Genomic DNA, 17926 nt, shown 5'->3' with positions numbered 1-17926 from the left:
TGTTGGAGATCTATGAGGAAAAACGAAAAGCCGCACACGCTACACATTGAGATTCTTAAAGATACTATAACAGAGTCGTACTGCTCTTGTAAGGTTGGGTAAGTAATCAAGTACGTAAAATTGTCAACAACTTAATTGCACCCCTCCCACTTTCCAAAAAAAATAAAATAATAATAATAGAATAAAATAAAATAAATGAATGAAAAATATAAAAAAAATGTATAGACCATACACCATTATGTAGATCTTTTTATTAAATAACTATGTCGGATTTTTTATTTATTCCCTTCAATGCAGAAAAAATATATATTTAACCATCCTTGAATAGGCCTATAATTGTACAGAGTCTGATGTAGTCTTGTAGAAACATTTTCGTGCTTTTGTAAAAACGATTTACTGTATAGACTGAAAAAAAGAGTCATGGTGAATTTTTTCTGTCAACTTAATTAATCAAAAAAGATCTAATGATAACAAAAATGATGATCATCATCATCCTCATGATTTATCATCATCATTGTTGAATCACTATTTGATACAATAATAATGTGCAGTCTTGTATATTTCAGATTAACAGGCCCACTGTTCCCACATTATTGGTCTAGTGAAAACCCTTCAAGGACTGAAACTACACAACATCAGTAATGTACCTGACCAGTTGAGCTGTACAAGTGTGCCCCAACAATGGCATGTTCCAAGAGGAGAGAAAATAGAGCCTGTCCCACTTAACCATGTTGTGGTGGCCAAAGCTTGTGAGACAAGAAAGAGAAAACCAGTTTTTTGCCAAGTTGACACTCAGTACAAGTAAGATTTTAAACAAAGTAAAAAGTAACTACAAATATGTTTTTAAAATGTCTTTCTTTTTATCTTACATAACTATAAAGAAACCAACCATTTAGGCGTTTTTACTTATATAAATTTTAACAATAATGTCAGATACTTGTACATTTTTACATGTATAAAATTTGTTAAAATGTTTTAATTTATGAAATCTTTCACATAAATTACAGGCTTCCAGAGGTTACCAGCAATGATATATAGAGCAGTTAAAAAGGGCCAAAGGCACACCTCTTGAATACCTTCTCTCATCAAAGAGGCCATTAGTTACAACAGATCTTGGTCAAGTTCAGCTTGGGTCATTTCTGTCATATCAGGTAATATATTTGTAGATACAATATTTTAACATCTATGTAATATACATAAGGTTTAATTGAATTGCTCATTCTTAGGTAAAATGTTTTAATCACAGAAATTCATTGAAATCTATGATATTCTTAATAAATATGTTGAATTTGGATAAAAGATTGAATAAACTATGTATAGGAAGCTGCATTCTCTTGAACAGGTCGAGTAAAGTTGTTCTTTTCTTTAAAAAAAAATGCCAGTTTTTTGTAATGACACTATACATGTATATTCATATTGTGACCACCTATAGTATGTAGAATTTTAATCATAACATATCTACTTTGTGTGAAGTCAATACATGTTTATTTTATATTTACTATGTACTAATTATCAATATTTTCTAATATCAAATTTGAACATAGTATATCTTTAATACAAATTCATCCAAAATCAATCAAGTAATAACATAACTACTAATTTTGCAGTAGTATGTTATTATTTGTTAAACAAATGTTATTGCAACTCAGTCTTTGTCGTTTACAAATATTCTCTGATGTAATGTAAGTATTGCACAAACAGACCAGATCTTATTAGCTTGTTTTAAATAATGATGTAGGAATTTTATGAGACAACAATTTATATGTCTTCACTTTAGCTATTACTCTTTCAACATGAACTCTGTGTTTGGCAATTTTTTGAGTTAAATAAGTATCAGATGAAGACATCTGTGATGAACAAGAAGAAAATGGGGGAATGTTTAACACAAGGCCAAGTTTATTAAGTTCCTCTTGTATTGTAAACCCCTTATCAGCCATTATACCATCACCTGGATTAATGTAACCATGGTTTTAACAAATCTTTCAATATGGCATAAAATCCACTTTATTCACAGATCATTTTATCTGATATTGAACCAGTAAAAAGCTCAGAAATAAAAATTACAGATCCACTTGGGTCACACCCAATTAAAGCTTTAAGAGTAGTAGATGATTTGTAATCACTGTACATTTGACTTTGAAGGCTAATGCATTTGGTACTTGAGTTTTGAATTCTGTTCCATCTATCATAATTAAGGTTGTAGGAAAATCTTTCCTAAATTCTGCTGGCATTCTAGATATAATATCATCCCTTGGGGGCCACAGTGAAATCTGGCCAAATTTAAAATATAAAATATCTAAAAGTTTGTTAAATACAATGCCTGTTGACTAACTAAATCTCATTGCCAAATCTTTCAGTCCAAAATCATGTCTCAATCTGCATAGTACTAGAAGAAGTGCATTTTCATTTGATAGTAGCTTAATGTCAGTCCTACCATATTTTACAGTTTCTTGTGGATTTGGAAACTAAAAAAAGAAAACAAAAATTTAAAAAGTTGACATAAGTTTTCCAGTTGTAATATTTAACAAGTTTTCATATCCTTTTCCCCCTATTTCTAATTCCTTCTTGCAGAAAATTTTTTTTTTCTATCTTTTCCAAAAATTTTGTAATTTTGATGTTCATCTATTAATCTCTTGTCCTTTCTCCAATAATGAAGTCTTTAGCTGCAGGTACCTCATGTAGATGAACATCTTGAGTTTCTCTGAAATTATTAACTCCATTTTTAATTTCAGACAAGAAATTTGAAGTCACTGATTTCCTGTTAAGCAACAAATGAGCTTTTGGTAACCTTCGTGGTTCACAAAATTCATCACCAATTTACTTCCTGAAAAGTTTCAGCACTGAAATTCATTATACAATAACAGATTCCACCTGACATTAGAGCAAGATGTACAAGAAACAGGAAAATGTCGTGGAAAAAATGGGCATCAAGCCAGACAAAACCGGCTTACAGCATTCAAACTTTGGTGAAATCATGTTAAGGAAATTTCCCCTAATGAAAAATTACTGTCACGTTTATTTTCTACCGGTAAAGATATTCATGCCCCATCTATATCTTATGGGAAAAGAAATGAGAGCAAAGCCAAGTCTAAATATCTAGCTCAGTTTCCAGGAAGACACATTCATGAATGTGGTTTTGTTGTAAATAATGAGTTTATTTTTGGGTGCAACCCCAGATGGAAAACTCTGTGATAATGGAAAAGTAGGGATTATAGAAATAAAATGTCCCTATAGTGCCAGGGACTTGACTGTTGCTGATGCTTGCTGCCAATTAAATAATTTCTTTTTACACACTGATCAGAATGACCAGGTTGTACTGAAATCAAATCATGCATACTATGCCCAGGTTCAAGGACAGCTCATGATTACAGGTAGTTCATTCTGTGATTTCATTGTATATTGTCCAAATGAGTCTGACTTGTTTGTTCAGCGTGTTGAACCAGATGTTGAATTTATGACAAATATGCTAAATGTATTAGCCAGTTTTTTTGAACAGTACCAAACCCCTTTTCTTACTTTTGGCATAAGGGAAAATGTATAGTTTCAAACAAATTTTAATTTTTTTATACATTTTACGGGTTTTTGGGCCAGGGCATAAGAAACTTTTTGGCTTCCTTTTAACAAAGAATTTTGGGTTATAAAAGGGTTTACACTAAATTATACTTGCCATTAAATATATTCATGGAAATTTCACTTAAATTAAATTTTCCCATCCCAATCCCTTTTTTCTGTTTGGCAGCCAATTTTCCCCATTGTCCCCCTTAAGTCAAAATCTTTTTGGGATTTCCATCATTTTTAGTTTTTTGTACTTTTTCAAAATTTAAGAAAAAAAGATCATTGTATCAGTAAAAAATCCCTGTTTCAAAAAATTTTTTAAATATTTATATTTGGGGTTTTATGGAGTGGAATTCACTATTAAAAAACAATTATCACTTTGTTTATTGTAACATACCCTTAATTGTTACAAAAACACATGTTATAATTTAGTACTGTGTTAATTAGCATAATATTGAGCAAAAAGGATTCTGTGTAGGGTAAGACAATCATGCATGGACTCTCTTTCAAAATTTCCATGTCAATGTGACAAAATTCTACTGAAGTTACAGTTGTGTACAGTCAGTACAACCAGTTTTTATTTATCTGATGTAATAAATTTGTTGAATTTTATTTCACTTTTTGATTTTACAGATAACATTATATAAATGTAAACAAATTCAGATGATTTAAATAAAAAGTGCCATTGTTTAAAGGATTATTATTAATGAATAAATGCAAAATATGAAATTTTAACCCTACTCTTTGTTTTTTTCTTGTTCAACCAAAATGTCAAATGATATAGGTGCTTCCAAGTCCAGCCGCCTGCGCTTGGGTGGTGGTCTGGTAGGAGATGCCAATGATCCATCAGCTGGCAGGGGATCTAGATATTTGTCAGTTGGCCCATTTTCTCCCATGAAGTGCTGTAATTATGAGAATAAGTGATTATTTGTGTTAAAAAAGAATAAATACAAATAACAATAACGGAGGTAGGGCTCTATATATGACATAGATCTATAAATGAAACAAAAGATCTGTATAGAGTAACCATTTATCCAGCTGAAAGGGTCATAATGTTATAATATAAAATGGCTTTTTAGTATTTTTTGTATGTTTAACAAAATAACCAAATATTATTTTACTAATTTGGTTAAAAGATCAGTTTTCTAGGAAATTATATTATTTTCATGGTCACTATTTTTTTTGTAACATATAATCTTTAGTCTACCACCCATGAAGTTAGCCATTTACAACATTTGCCTTTTTTACTGAATTGATAATGAATTTTCTGACAAGAGTCAAAGATAAAATGTATTATGAAAATATAAAAAAGTTTGGAGCAGTTTGTAATTATTTTTAAGGATGGCCAGTTTTGGTCTCAACATTATTCAGGCATAGACTAGACTAGCTCATTTAGCTATCTAGGCTAGTTCATAAGTTGCTTTGAGCTGTCAAAAAAACTGACAACAACATGTTGGCACACATCAAACAGAAATCAAAAGCCAGCCTGGCTAAGTAAATCATTTCATGTTTAAATCAGCATTTCTTACAGATTCACTTACCGTTGAACACACGACTTTATTTTTGTTAATCCTGTTGACATTTAACTGTTCATGCGGTCGAGCGCATGCCTTTATCCACCGTAAACACTTCTCAAATTGAGTTTTAGGGTTAGGAAATGTTATGAATCTGACCCCAATCATCTTATCAGGATACCTGCAATCTGCATTGCATGTTCCCCAAGCACATCTACGCACCATTTTGAATAAAACCGCGGTATTTACTTTTGATGTAGCAGTTGCCAAGTGAAAGCTTGTGAGCACAAGATGGCGGGTAGCAACAAGCAATACCGCACTGAAGTAAACGGATCACTTTCATTGGTTAAAAATATCCGTCGCGGAACGGTCCATTGTAATGTTGACAACAAAAATTGATGGGCCGTTCTTGAATTATGGATTTGGAACATGCTGAATTATGATGTGTTTCATTTACATATTTCATTTGCTAACCCAGATAACTCCACAAATTGAACAATGTTTTAATAATGAGACGGATTATCAGTTTACAAAATCTGGATCATCAAAAGTGTATGTCATTCAGGATTTTTGAAGTAAAATAGTGGGATCTACGGAACTGGATAGAAACTGACAATGAAGGAATCTTCAGAATGCGAATTTGTCGTGGCGTTTATAAAGTTCATAGGGATTCTATAGGTCTTGTTTTTTTATTATAGTGTCACCCCTACTGAAAGGGCCAGCCATTTTGGCTTATGAGACACCTTTTGGTTGCATACCATGTACCTCCCAATTCCTACCACTATGCCAGGCGCCAGGCGGATAGAAATCGGTAACCATTCATTTTAACTACCTCGCGGCTCACGAAGCGGCCATTTCGGAACGAGTCCCACGAGAAACAGTCATCCTTCAATTAACGCTCCCCGTGGGGCTCGAACCTTCGACCTCCTGATCCGAAGGCGGACGCCTTAACCACTAGGCCAACGGTACCGGTTGTACAGTATGTACAGTAGCTTAAAAGTAAGTGCAATTTCTAGATCTACTCCATTGGACTCGGTGTTCTTGTTGCTTATTTTTCATTTCTTAAAGATTTTCATCATGCATTGCAACTAAACTGTTACATCTTGTAGATCCAGCTTTTTAAAATAATCATGAAACGACCCCGAGAACCTCATGTATATTTTAGAAACATGACGCATGCTTTCTCCCGTTCATCTTCAAATGAAGAGTACTTCGGCAATGGCTACGGAAAATAAACAACAGAGATTTACCATTGAGAAATCAAAATTTGCTTTCACAAGAAAAGTAGACACCTTAGAAAAAATCCTGAAAAATCTCGAGGGTGACTTTTTTTTAGTTTACAAAAATAGTTTAATTTTTATTAAACCTCGTTTTGTTAATTCATACCAGGCAAAAGTTCATTTCCATTTTTAATGGGACGGACTAATGTAACTTTGAAATGCAGTTCTTTTATACATTTATATGAATTAATATGAATAAAAAATCAGATACACTAAACAGATTACAAGATTTTTTTTCAATCGAAAGATCATCTGAAACGTATTTGCAAAAAGATTTATGTATAAATAAAAGAATACACACTCTGAGGAAACAGTTTAATTAATTTAGTGGATGATACAATAATGTAATGGAGTTTTAATCAGTTAAATAATAATATCCATTGAAAAATCGTCTCAGCTTTGACACGTTCAATAACTTAAGATATCATTATCCCTACTGCGTGAACCGAAACTGTTCTGTAAAATCCAAATATCCGCACGCTTCTAACCTAAAACTTAAGTATCCGATTATGCTATTTTAGAAAAATTCCCCTAGGAAAATGTTCTAGTACGGAAAGGTAATCATAAGTATAATAATTATGTACCTTTAGCAATATGAGTGACCTTCTTTTTTCCATTTGTCACTACGTAATATTTGGTTTCCTTTGTAACTGAACCCTTTTGCATAACCACTTTAAAATAACCAAAGAAATCCCTGTTATAGTAACTACACATTCATCAAACATCTTAATTTAGACATTTCCTCAATGTATCAACCACTATTAAATGATGATTGTACGGCATTTAATTGATTACAATTATGTTTCATACCATAAGCTTTACTAAGTTTATATTGATACGCATCACTTTGAACACCGTTTCCCTTTTTAAAATAAGCTTTATTACCTATTTTACATTCATTTTAGTTTAATACCTTACTGGTAAAAGGAATTATTAGAAAGCCTGCAGCTGATAATTACTTGAAAGCAGTTATCAAATATTTCTCTAAAATAATCCTTTTACTCCATGTTGCAAACAACATAAATATCTTTGCAGGGTTATTTCATCGATACTTCGATATGCTCGTTTTAAGCGAAATCATTATTTGACTTTGCGAGTTTTGGCTACTATATTACTTTTTAAAAGGACTCTTTTGAGTTTTCCGATATGACTTGAATTTTTTCCCCTATTCGTGTAAAATTAGATGTTAGTCGGGACCAAATTTTAAGATCGATGCCTTATCCCATTTTTGTCCAGGAAAAATGACAAAAAAGCGTTGCAGCTAAAATTGGCCGAAAATCATACAAATAAAATTGACACTCAAATTAATTCTGAGTAAATTCCTTATCCTTTGCAGATTTTTCATTTATTTTTTTCATATGGTCTATTCATGGTAACATTCAATCTATAATAATAGCTATAAAAAGCACACTTTTTGACATATTGAATGCTTCTGGACGTATAGTCAGGGCACATTTAGCGAGACATGCACAAATTAATTGTTAAAAAATCATATTAATGTCTTTAATATGCCGAAGGTCATTCAAGAATGTGTTCTTGTAAAGTATATAGGGAAGTTATGAATAATAATAGTAGAATAATTTTCATTGGTCTATTAATCTCATTCAACAAATAACTGCTCAACATTTTTATAAAAAAATACCTATGCATGGCTCTCAGTAGGGTCTCAATCACACGGGCCAATGATTCTTTGACGAACTTTTCATGAACCAACTCGGTATTTTTCAGAGGTGATCAACTTTGTTGGATAAACACGTCTCATTTCTGGCATCCATACAATCCTGTCAAATATGTGTTTTCTTTATATGTGTCCATCTGTCAACATGAAGGAATATATAACTATGTCTATATATAAAATGAAACAGTTAAGATGAAAAACAAATGTAAAAAAAACATTGTTTAATTTTAAAAACACTTTCCTATGTTAACAAATAGACTATGATCCAAATGGGCTTTAGATACTGTAACATACATTTCACGCCAGGTATTTGAAGCAAAATGAGATCAGCTATGGGCATCTATAACTTATTCACAATATTAACAATGTCAATTTCAATCTTCTTTGCGCTTTCAGTTTCCATTTTGTTTAAAATTACGTCTTACATTCCCCTTCATTCAAAATCATGTTTTCATTTGAGATTAAAATAGATAAATACAGAATCCCTAAAGAAAGCCCAACACGGCAAAATTGAAAATGTTGCAGGCTCGGTTTGATTGAGCCTGTTCATGGACGGTACTGGAAAGTGCAAGTTACCGTCCACGCCCCCTAGCACCAGCTTAAGCAGAATTCAACATTTAAACATGAAATAGTAAAATTTTGAATTTAGAAACATCCGCAGATGTGTTCATACGGCGGTAATCATGGAACCTTCAATGTGACACTTCCGTGCCATTCCATGAAAAGCGGCGTATGGTCCCCAAGTAATAAAAAACGTGTGCCCTAAACGAGAAAACAATGGGCGGAACTAAATAAAATGGAATTTTGAAAGGGGATCAGAGGTTATGAAGCCTGCGTATCACAGATAAGACGTCAAAAGACAAATTTAAAAAGCAGGCAACATATCCTAAGGGTGATTCAACATTATTCAAGTAGGAATATTGGAACCACCCAATTAGAAAATGCCGAAAAATTGAAACTAAAAATACCACAAGCACAACAATAATGTCGTGCTGAACGATCTTCAAGGATCGAAAATATAACATCATTGATTAAATGTACGGGGAGACTTTTTACAGCCGCCACACGGCACAAATAACACGAATGTGATCATAAAATAGATAAATACAGAATCCCTAAAGAAAGCCCAACACGGCAAAATTGAAAATGTTGCAGGCTCGGTTTGATTGAGCCTGTTCATGGACGGTACTGGAAAGTGCAAGTTACCGTCCATGCCCCCTAGCACCGGCTTAAGCAGAATTCAACATTTAAACATGAAATAGTAAAATTTTGAATTTAGAAACATCCGCAGATGTGTTCATACGGCGGTCATCATGGAACCTTCAATGTGACACTTTCGTGCCATTCCATGAAGAGTGGCGTATGGTCCCCAAGTAATAAAAAGCGTGTGCCCTAAACGAGAAAACAATGGGCGGAACTAAATAAAATGGAATTTTGAAAGGGGATCAGAGGTTATGAAGCCTGCGTATCACAGATAAGACGTCAAAAGACAAATTTAAAAAGCAGGCAACATATCCTAAGGGTGATTCAACATTATTCAAGTAGGAATATTGGAACCACCCAACTAGAAAATGCCGAAAAGTTGAAACTAAAAATACCACAAGCACAACAATAATGTCGTGCTGAACGATCTTCAAGGATCGAAAATATAACATCATTGATTAAATGTACGGGGAGACTTTTTACAGCCGCCACACGGCACAAATAACACGAATGTGATCATAAAATAGATAAATACAGAATCCCTAAAGTCGTCTTAGTTGAGTCATTATAGACTTTTGATGTAAATGAAAGAAAATCACTAAGTGAACGATAAATGTCGTTAATTACTTCACGTAATTGTAAATTGCAATGTTGTAGTTAAACAACACGGCTAATAGTCGTCTATAATTTACAATATTTACCGCTATGCTATATGACTCATAGCTGATTTCAAAAGACGGTTGCAAATAAATCTTATCAAATCTGAAATCTTTTTTCAATAACCTCCTTATTATCGAATGAAAATTTCCGTTGTAATATGGATTTAAAGTTTATTCTGCAGTATAGCAAAATGCGAACGTTTATTCACTAATCATATTCTTGTAACAAGAAGGGACATAGGTTGATTTTCATGTTTGAGTATTTCATAGTATCACTCAAATGCGAAACTTCCTCTGAGAACAAACTATTTAGAAGAAAGATTCTAACATATTTTGTGTTTTTTCACTAAACACAATGAAGAAATAAACGCTTTTATTCTGCCAATAAACACTGGCTATGGACTACACAAATATGTGGCTGTTCTTTATTTCTCCCTCCTAGTATTCTTTTCTTTTCATATGATGCTAAAATAGGATTACATAAACACTAACACCAGTGGTTTATACATATCAGTTGATAGAAAATTCTACCGTAATGGCAATTCGTTAGCAGCGTAATGACGTCATTCTAAGTATGCAGTTATTTATAAAAGCGCCAGAATGACGTCATTGTAAACTGACATGAGTGGCGGTTGAAGATTGAGACCGATATTATTCCTTGATTATCTTAGATTTATAGGCACAAAAAATGTTTTACATGTAAATAATAAAGGAAAATATCCTCAAATGATACAGGCACAATGTACTGTTAACTACTTTAAAGTCTTATTACAGGGTCTAATGTCGCATCTTTAAACGCCATAAGAAATATATACAAACTTACCAAACGGTATAATATCCGGATATACTTCGTTATTCGAGAAAAACAAACAAACGAAATGAAATGCATTCATATTGGACATACATTATATGCTAAAACGTAAAAACTTAGCTTTGTGATAAATGAGGGAGGATTCACTTTTTTTTTATAGAAAATATTTTCTTCCTAACCGACAAATAGATATCGTGAGTTCTAAAATGATGACTTTTTTGGGTTTGAGATAATGGATCAACCTATATTCAGAGAAATAACTTCTAATTACTTATATAAGTTATTGTCATTGTGCCCTCTAATAGCCATATTTATCGCATTTTCTAGCTATCATTTTCGATAAAAAGTAAGTCATTGACGTCAATGAAAGAGCGAGTGGCATAAAAAAAAGCTGGGAACATCAGATAGATAGATTGTTATGACATAATCGTGAAGCGTATTGCATTAATGGAACAGCGTTTAGCAGTGGATTAGTTAGCTTAGTAACAATATAACCAGTATTTAAAATCAATCTGCAAAGGAAAGAAGGGATAACCATCGTAGTGGCGGCATGGCCGAATAGGTAGTCGGACTGGTAGTCCAAGAACCACTCACCACATGATTAAAGAGAAAAAAATGCAATAAAAGCATGTTAATTACAAGACAAAATACGTCAAGGCCAAAACGTAGTTTCCTAGAGTTAGAACCTTAATACCCATTGCTTAGTACTAGTTAGATCTTTCACAATCTACCTAAAATAATGTTTGCAGAAATGTTTCATGCCGATGCGTAAAACAAAAGTTAATTGCTAAGTTTATCTTGATAATATATTCTTTTTTAATGTCAATGAAAATGTATGTTCATGTTTTCATCATCGAATTATTGATTCTGTTTTAAAAAACCGCCTCTGTGGTCGAGGGGTTAGAGTCGATGACTTCTAATCCAGTTACCTCTCTGGCGTGGGTTCGATCCCCGGGAGATGCTTTGGTAGTTTAGCGCGGAGGAAGGTAGTCTAGTACTGGTGTAACTCTCCAGGAACGATGGTTAGGAAACTACCCGCCTATATGACTGAAATACTGTTGGGAAAAGGCGTAAAATGAAACAAACAAAAAAAAAAAAAAAGTCAAAACCGACTGTCAACAAAAGTGAAACACCTTGTAATTTTATTTTTATCCACATGCACCGCAAATCATGTTTTGTTCTTCAGGGGACGATCGTGTTCGTTTCTGTATCTTAAATATCATTTCCGATACCTCTTTCCATTCGATATCATGATAAAACTGAAATATGTCGACGTATGATATTGAATTCCAATGATATTTTCCGACGTTGATAAACATGTTCCTATATATAAGATTTTAATTATAAAGTAGTTACATTGAATTTGTTTGCAATTAGCGTGGTATTATAACACTGTCAGATAAATTTACTCTGAAATAAAGACACAATAATCCATCCAAATGCTATCAATTTCATTTATATATTTCAAAAAGGCGTAGAGATTAATTTTCTTTTTCTTCTTTTACTTTTGATTGTTTTTTGGTTTGATAATATTATAATTATAGTGAATTAGTAATTTTTTTATGAAAATCATACAGAGCCATTTTAGCGTTACTTTTTGCAGTTGTTTAACACCTAACATGCAATTTATCCAATATTTTTCAACACACGTTGCACACATGTTTACAGTTTCTAAATAGATAAAAATATCGAATTTTGAGACATAATGTGCCTTTTAATATAAATGAAAAAACTGTAAACCCATGCCACAACACAACACCCTTTGTGAAGCAATAATTTGGTTATTGTCCAGAAATGCTGCTCTATAGAGATTGTTTTACTTATAAACCTTTCTTTGTGACAAAAAATGAAAATGTTGCAACAATGTATTTGCTGAAGAAGTTGCACTGTATTTTGTAGTACAGCAAATCCTTATGAAGTGAATTTAAACAAACAAAAGATGAGAAATAGCAACAAAATAAACATTTTTTAGGCAAAATATAAACAAATTACAAAAGGGGAGAGCTAGTAGTATTAAACTAAGCATGCTTAAAAACATTTCATGATCTGAAACATTTTTTGTGATAAGTTCTGCAGTCAGGATATGTTATAAACAAAAGAAGCTTTATTCACCAAAATTACTAGGCTTGTTAGAGAACCTTTACATCTTAAACGTTATTGTGCAGACATGTTTATTACGTTTGTTTATGCTTTATTCTAAACGTATACATGCAATGTGCATATTGCAAACGGAAAGAAAATGTTAATTATTCTGGAAAAAAAACACTCACAAAAACAACAACAATTTGCTATTTATAAGTGTTATTAAATATGATTTGGAGTATTTCATAACTTGTGAAAATAAAAGTGAAAATTGCATAATGATGTAAAATTGGTATACGTTAGCATGATCGTTTGGGTCATGGTCTTGTAACGTTACACAGTCGTTTTTAAACAAGATTATAAATAACACAAATGTTTGAGTAAAAGGTTGTATGCCATTAAATGTAAACATTTCAGTTCACTTTAAATCTTAAAATGTGTCCTGATTACTGGTATCATTTTCTGCAATAGGTTAGTTTACATAATGTTTTTTTTACAAAAGTAACAATTATTGTTGTGTCCATTGGTTATCACAATTGCTAGGATAAGAACTTCCGTCATAGACACTCGTTTTGCCTTGAAAAGGTTCAACTGTTAAAAAATATTAATTTCCATTTCTGTACAATACAAAATTAGAAGTAATACGAAAATAGACGCCATGCAAGAGGTAATTATACTTCTCAACTTCTTTCAACTGCTTTACAATTAATAGTGTTTGTAACTGCTAATAAAAACGAGAACAACTGGTTAAACATCATCTCTGTAAGTGAATTGATCTGCAGAGGGAGATCAAACGTCAGCATTTTTTGGAACAAATTGCTTTTGTATCGTTTAAATATAGTGTGTATGGATACTAGGATATATCAGAGATCTTTAGGGCATTTTATTCTTTGTCGTGTCTCAGGATGTATAATAAACACATACGAGTACATTGCAATTTATAAACACCAAACATATAATCGGCATTCATTTGAAAACCTATGTAAATTAAAGCGAATAATGTTTGTAAAAATCATGTATTGTTAACAGATAAAGACTGATATATTAATAAATATGTGAATATGTACAGTTGTTTACTAAACAATTCACACCTTAAAGTTCTATGTATATCAATCTTACATTAAAATGCACTGTTTTCTATTCACAAGTATCATTATAAATATGAGTTACTCAAAACTCTTAGTACCAAAACGAACTTTTGTTCTATGAAATACAGTGTGTTTTCTTTAGTTATTATTACAATTATTTTGAAGAAAAATGATACCTCGCAAATTTATGAATCAGTGGATCAAATCCTATTGTGTGTTCTTCAGGTGACGATAGTGTTTGTTTCTAAATTACTTATTCTATATCATTCTCCAAAGCTTAACTCATTTTTTATTTTAATGTAAACAAATAATATAAAGTTCTGTGTTGATTTGTCGTGGCTTTTGATATTAAATGATATTTTCCTGTATCTCAATTTTATTTTCAAACGTTCTCCTTTAAAAGACATAAGACATTAACCAAAAAAAAAGTTCCATAGAAACACAAAATTGTTTTCACCATGCATATTATGTGAACATAGTTTAATTTTCATGGCTTAATGATACCTTTCATATACAAAAAAATGTACCGTACCACCTTTGGAGATCAACAACCATTGTTAGGCACTTATTTGGGCTGTTATACCGAAGAACTCGTCTTACTGTGAGAAACATTGAAGCTGTTGCTATAAAAGGGATATGTTGCCGGGTTTGCACTGTAATATTTAGTTTTAATACTTGATACTGCATGCAGATCCATTAAGTACAGATGGGTTGATAAATTGCATAAAATGAACTGTTTAGCGAAAATGTAAACATTTATAGGGGAGAGCCAGCAATATTAAACTAAGTATGCATGAATACATTTAATGTTCTGAAACATGATATTTGATAACCTAGCAGTCAGGACATAAAGGAAGTTTTTTTTCCAGCATATCGACTTTACTCGGTTGGCTGATACATTAATGTTTGATTATCTTTACATATCAAACATAACTAAGGAGACAGTTTTCTTTAGTTTTGTCTGACTTTCTATTTTTAAACGTTTACATTGACTGTGCTGCCGCCGTCGGTAACAAAATTGATGTTTATATTTCTAAAATTGAAACTGTACCTTAGTTAAATTTATCCTATTAGTTTCTATGAGATACAACGATTCGCAATGTCTGTAATCATGTCTTTACCAGATAAAACACTGTTTCATTATGTTAAGTGGATAAGTCTACAGTGGGCAGTTTTACCCTAAATATATCAAATATTTATAAAAAAATATTGAGAGACTCTTATCAAAAACTTTTAGAAAGAAAAGTTGATAAAAATCTTAGTGATTTATTATAAAAGTTTATTGGTATAATAATTATAATTATATTATGTTCTATGACAAATGATTATGTATTATATATAGATATGCTGTATCGCATAATGCACCTATTTATTATACCTGACACTTGCAAATATACCTTAATGTTCTACATGTACAAAGGGGAGCTCTGACCTAAAACCTTATATAAAGAACAGTATGATACATTGACTACTTTGCATTTTCACAAATTAAGTATATAGAATAAGCAGGGTGCGGTACGCACATAGATATTAGAGACAAACACTATTATTTTAGTGGTATTTTCTTAGTTGAAAATATGTTGACGATTTAGTTGTAATAATTGCCTGAACTCAAGGTACAATTGAAACAATGGAACAGTTTTTGCCTCATTTTCCTTTTAGATATTGACGTTTGGAAAAAGCGTATCTTCAGTGATACATGTATATCAAAACTCTAAGTTAATACTATCAAAATTAAATTATTTATATATGGAATTTGAAAAAGTAACCGAAAAACCTATCAATGTGAGGTTTCATGTAATGTTTTTGTGATAAATGATTCCGAAGGATCATTTTGTTTCCAGATTTTCTTACTTGTACTTTTATCTTGTAAGAAACAGTTGTACATAAACGATACACAAAATATACGACAAACCTAATTAGCATTGTATCTGCATTAATAGCACAAAAAGTGCGCTTTTATAACATGATGAGTGCTTTCGTTAATCAGTTCTCATTAAACAAAATAAGGAACATTAAGAAGAAATGCAAGGATTTAGACATAATCAGGTTTGTTTTTCTTGTTATATTTTACGAATAGCATGAATGATTCTTAGAATAGTGTATGCTTATATGCAGATCTTCGCATTTATTTAAATAATTGTAAGTACAAGGAGTAATTATATAAATAACATCAAAAAAGTATGCAAAAACCTTCTAAGACGAAATAGAAAAGAATATCATTGTGCTTACTTTTATCTTAGACATGTATATATTATAAGTTGTATAGCATCAGGCTTTCTCTTAGAAAAAATGAAACAATTGTTGCTTAAAATTATATCCAGGATATATTTAAACGACATATTTTCAATATGAAGTATATGTCGCTTAGTATTAATCACACCCTCGAGCTGCCATGTATACTTTTTTGAATTACGATGAGTGTAAATCCCAAGTTTGGTGCGTTCTTTGTAGACAATTAAGGCATAATCATTAAAGTCCAAGATATATTTATAAGTAGAATAAAACAAGAAAATAAGTCAAATGTGGTGTGACTGGAATAGAATATAATATAATGGAAAACTATAACTGATCAATAAACAGCGTCAAATTGATTCATTAGTTTGGCTCTTATTTAAATGGGAAAAGATGTTTTGCGTGCCTTATATAATATACTGTGTATTTTACTTTACAGAAATGACAAAATGAGATATTTGAAAAACGTCTTTAAAGTGAATAGTATGTAATACAATGAATTATTACGTAAATAGTACTAGGTATTAGACACGGTGCTTAAAAACAATATTGATAAAGCATTTGTTAAGTTCAAAGTATTTAAATGAATAATAAGTATAATGTTTTGTTTTAGAACACTTTATTATAGAGATATTTGTAATATCGGATCATGAATCATCTCACACTTGACAACAACTTCCATTTACAATTCTTTTGTGGCTTGTTGTACTTTTATATGGTTCAGAGATTTGGGGGGTATATAACTATAAAGAAGTGGACAAATTATATATCAGATTTTGTAAGCATGTTCTAGGTGTAAAACAACAAACCCCTAACTATGCGGTACTGGGAGAACTGGGTAGATTACCGTTATCTGTTACCTGTAAAGAACGATCTTTAAATTTTTGGCTAAAAATTATGAAAAATGTTTCTTCTCCCATTTATGTTATGTATAGAGATCTTATTGACCACAATATTAATAGCTGCTGGGCTTCTCGTATACATTCTATTATTGATCATCTTGGATTTGCTCATATACGATTTAACTTTGATGACAGTTGTAAATATTTACCAATGTTTAAGAATCGTTTACGCGATCAATTTTTACAAGATTGGTCAGCATCAATACGATCTATGCCTAAACTTGAATATTATTGCAATTTCAAAAAGGAGTTTAAATTTGAAAACTATCTTAATGTAATTGAAAATGACGCTCTTAGAAACTGTTTAGCTCGTTCTAGATTAAGCTCGCACAATTTAGAAATTGAAACAGGTCGTTATAGTGGCATAGTTAGAGAAAACCGATTGTGTAAAATGTGCAACCAAAATGTAATTGAAAATGAATATCATTTAATGTTTTGTTGTAGTAGATATAGAAATCTTAGAATTAAATATCATTGTAATGTATCTTGGCCTAATAAGAATATTTTTAATAGTTATATGTCAACTAAGAACAAGAAAAAAATATGTAATATTGCTAAATACATTAAAGATGCTTTTACGTTAAGAAACAATACCCTGGAAAATATTACTGTTTCTTAAATGTTTGAAATATTAATTTTTGTAACACTTATTATGATGTTTGTATGCTTTTGTATATATTATACAATATGTCTGTCTTTGCCATATATGTTTATTGTAAATATGGCCCAAGACATTTTACATGTCGATAGCCAATAAATTTTGAAACCTTGAAACCTTTGTTGTTATGCTAATGGTAAATATCAGCGTCATTATTAGTTGTCACTTTAAAATCTGCTATAACTATTTTGAAAGTTGTTGTCTTTAAACAATTAACATGAATATTAAATTTATTCCAATCTCCCTTTTTTCTCTTACTGA

At 31.5% G+C, this 17926-nt stretch overlaps 1 protein-coding gene across 1 annotated transcript; it reads right to left on the bottom strand.

Moving 5' to 3' along the window:
• Positions 1–4103: 4103 nt before the first annotated feature.
• LOC132725001 (uncharacterized) lies at positions 4104–5442 on the bottom strand. The gene is made up of 2 exons (XM_060709996.1): positions 5097–5442; positions 4104–4457 (listed from the first exon to the last, which is right to left on the bottom strand). Exons 1-2 carry the CDS (start codon positions 5292–5294, stop codon positions 4293–4295), a joined length of 363 nt encoding a protein of 120 aa, XP_060565979.1. The 5' UTR covers positions 5295–5442; the 3' UTR covers positions 4104–4292.
• Between the last annotated feature and the right edge of the window lie 12484 nt (positions 5443–17926).

The sequence above is a fragment of the Ruditapes philippinarum genome, unplaced genomic scaffold, assembly GCF_026571515.1.
Source record: "Ruditapes philippinarum isolate M1 unplaced genomic scaffold, ASM2657151v2 ctg16385_1_1_1_1, whole genome shotgun sequence".
Lineage (NCBI taxonomy): Eukaryota > Metazoa > Mollusca > Bivalvia > Venerida > Veneridae > Ruditapes > Ruditapes philippinarum.
Note: the sequence above shows the minus strand (reverse complement) of the source record. Positions and strands in the feature narration are given on the sequence as shown.

What these genes read in the sequence shown, in the direction of transcription:
- LOC132725001 (XM_060709996.1), bottom strand. Translation starts at nt 5,294, where the DNA reads ATGGTGCGTAGATGTGCTTGGGGAACATGCAATGCAGATTGCAGGTAT. An exon ending in ATAAAGTCGTGTGTTCAACG is followed by an intron (nt 4,458 to 5,096) that starts GTAAGTGAATCT and finishes TCATAATTACAG; the next exon opens with CACTTCATGGGAGAAAATGG.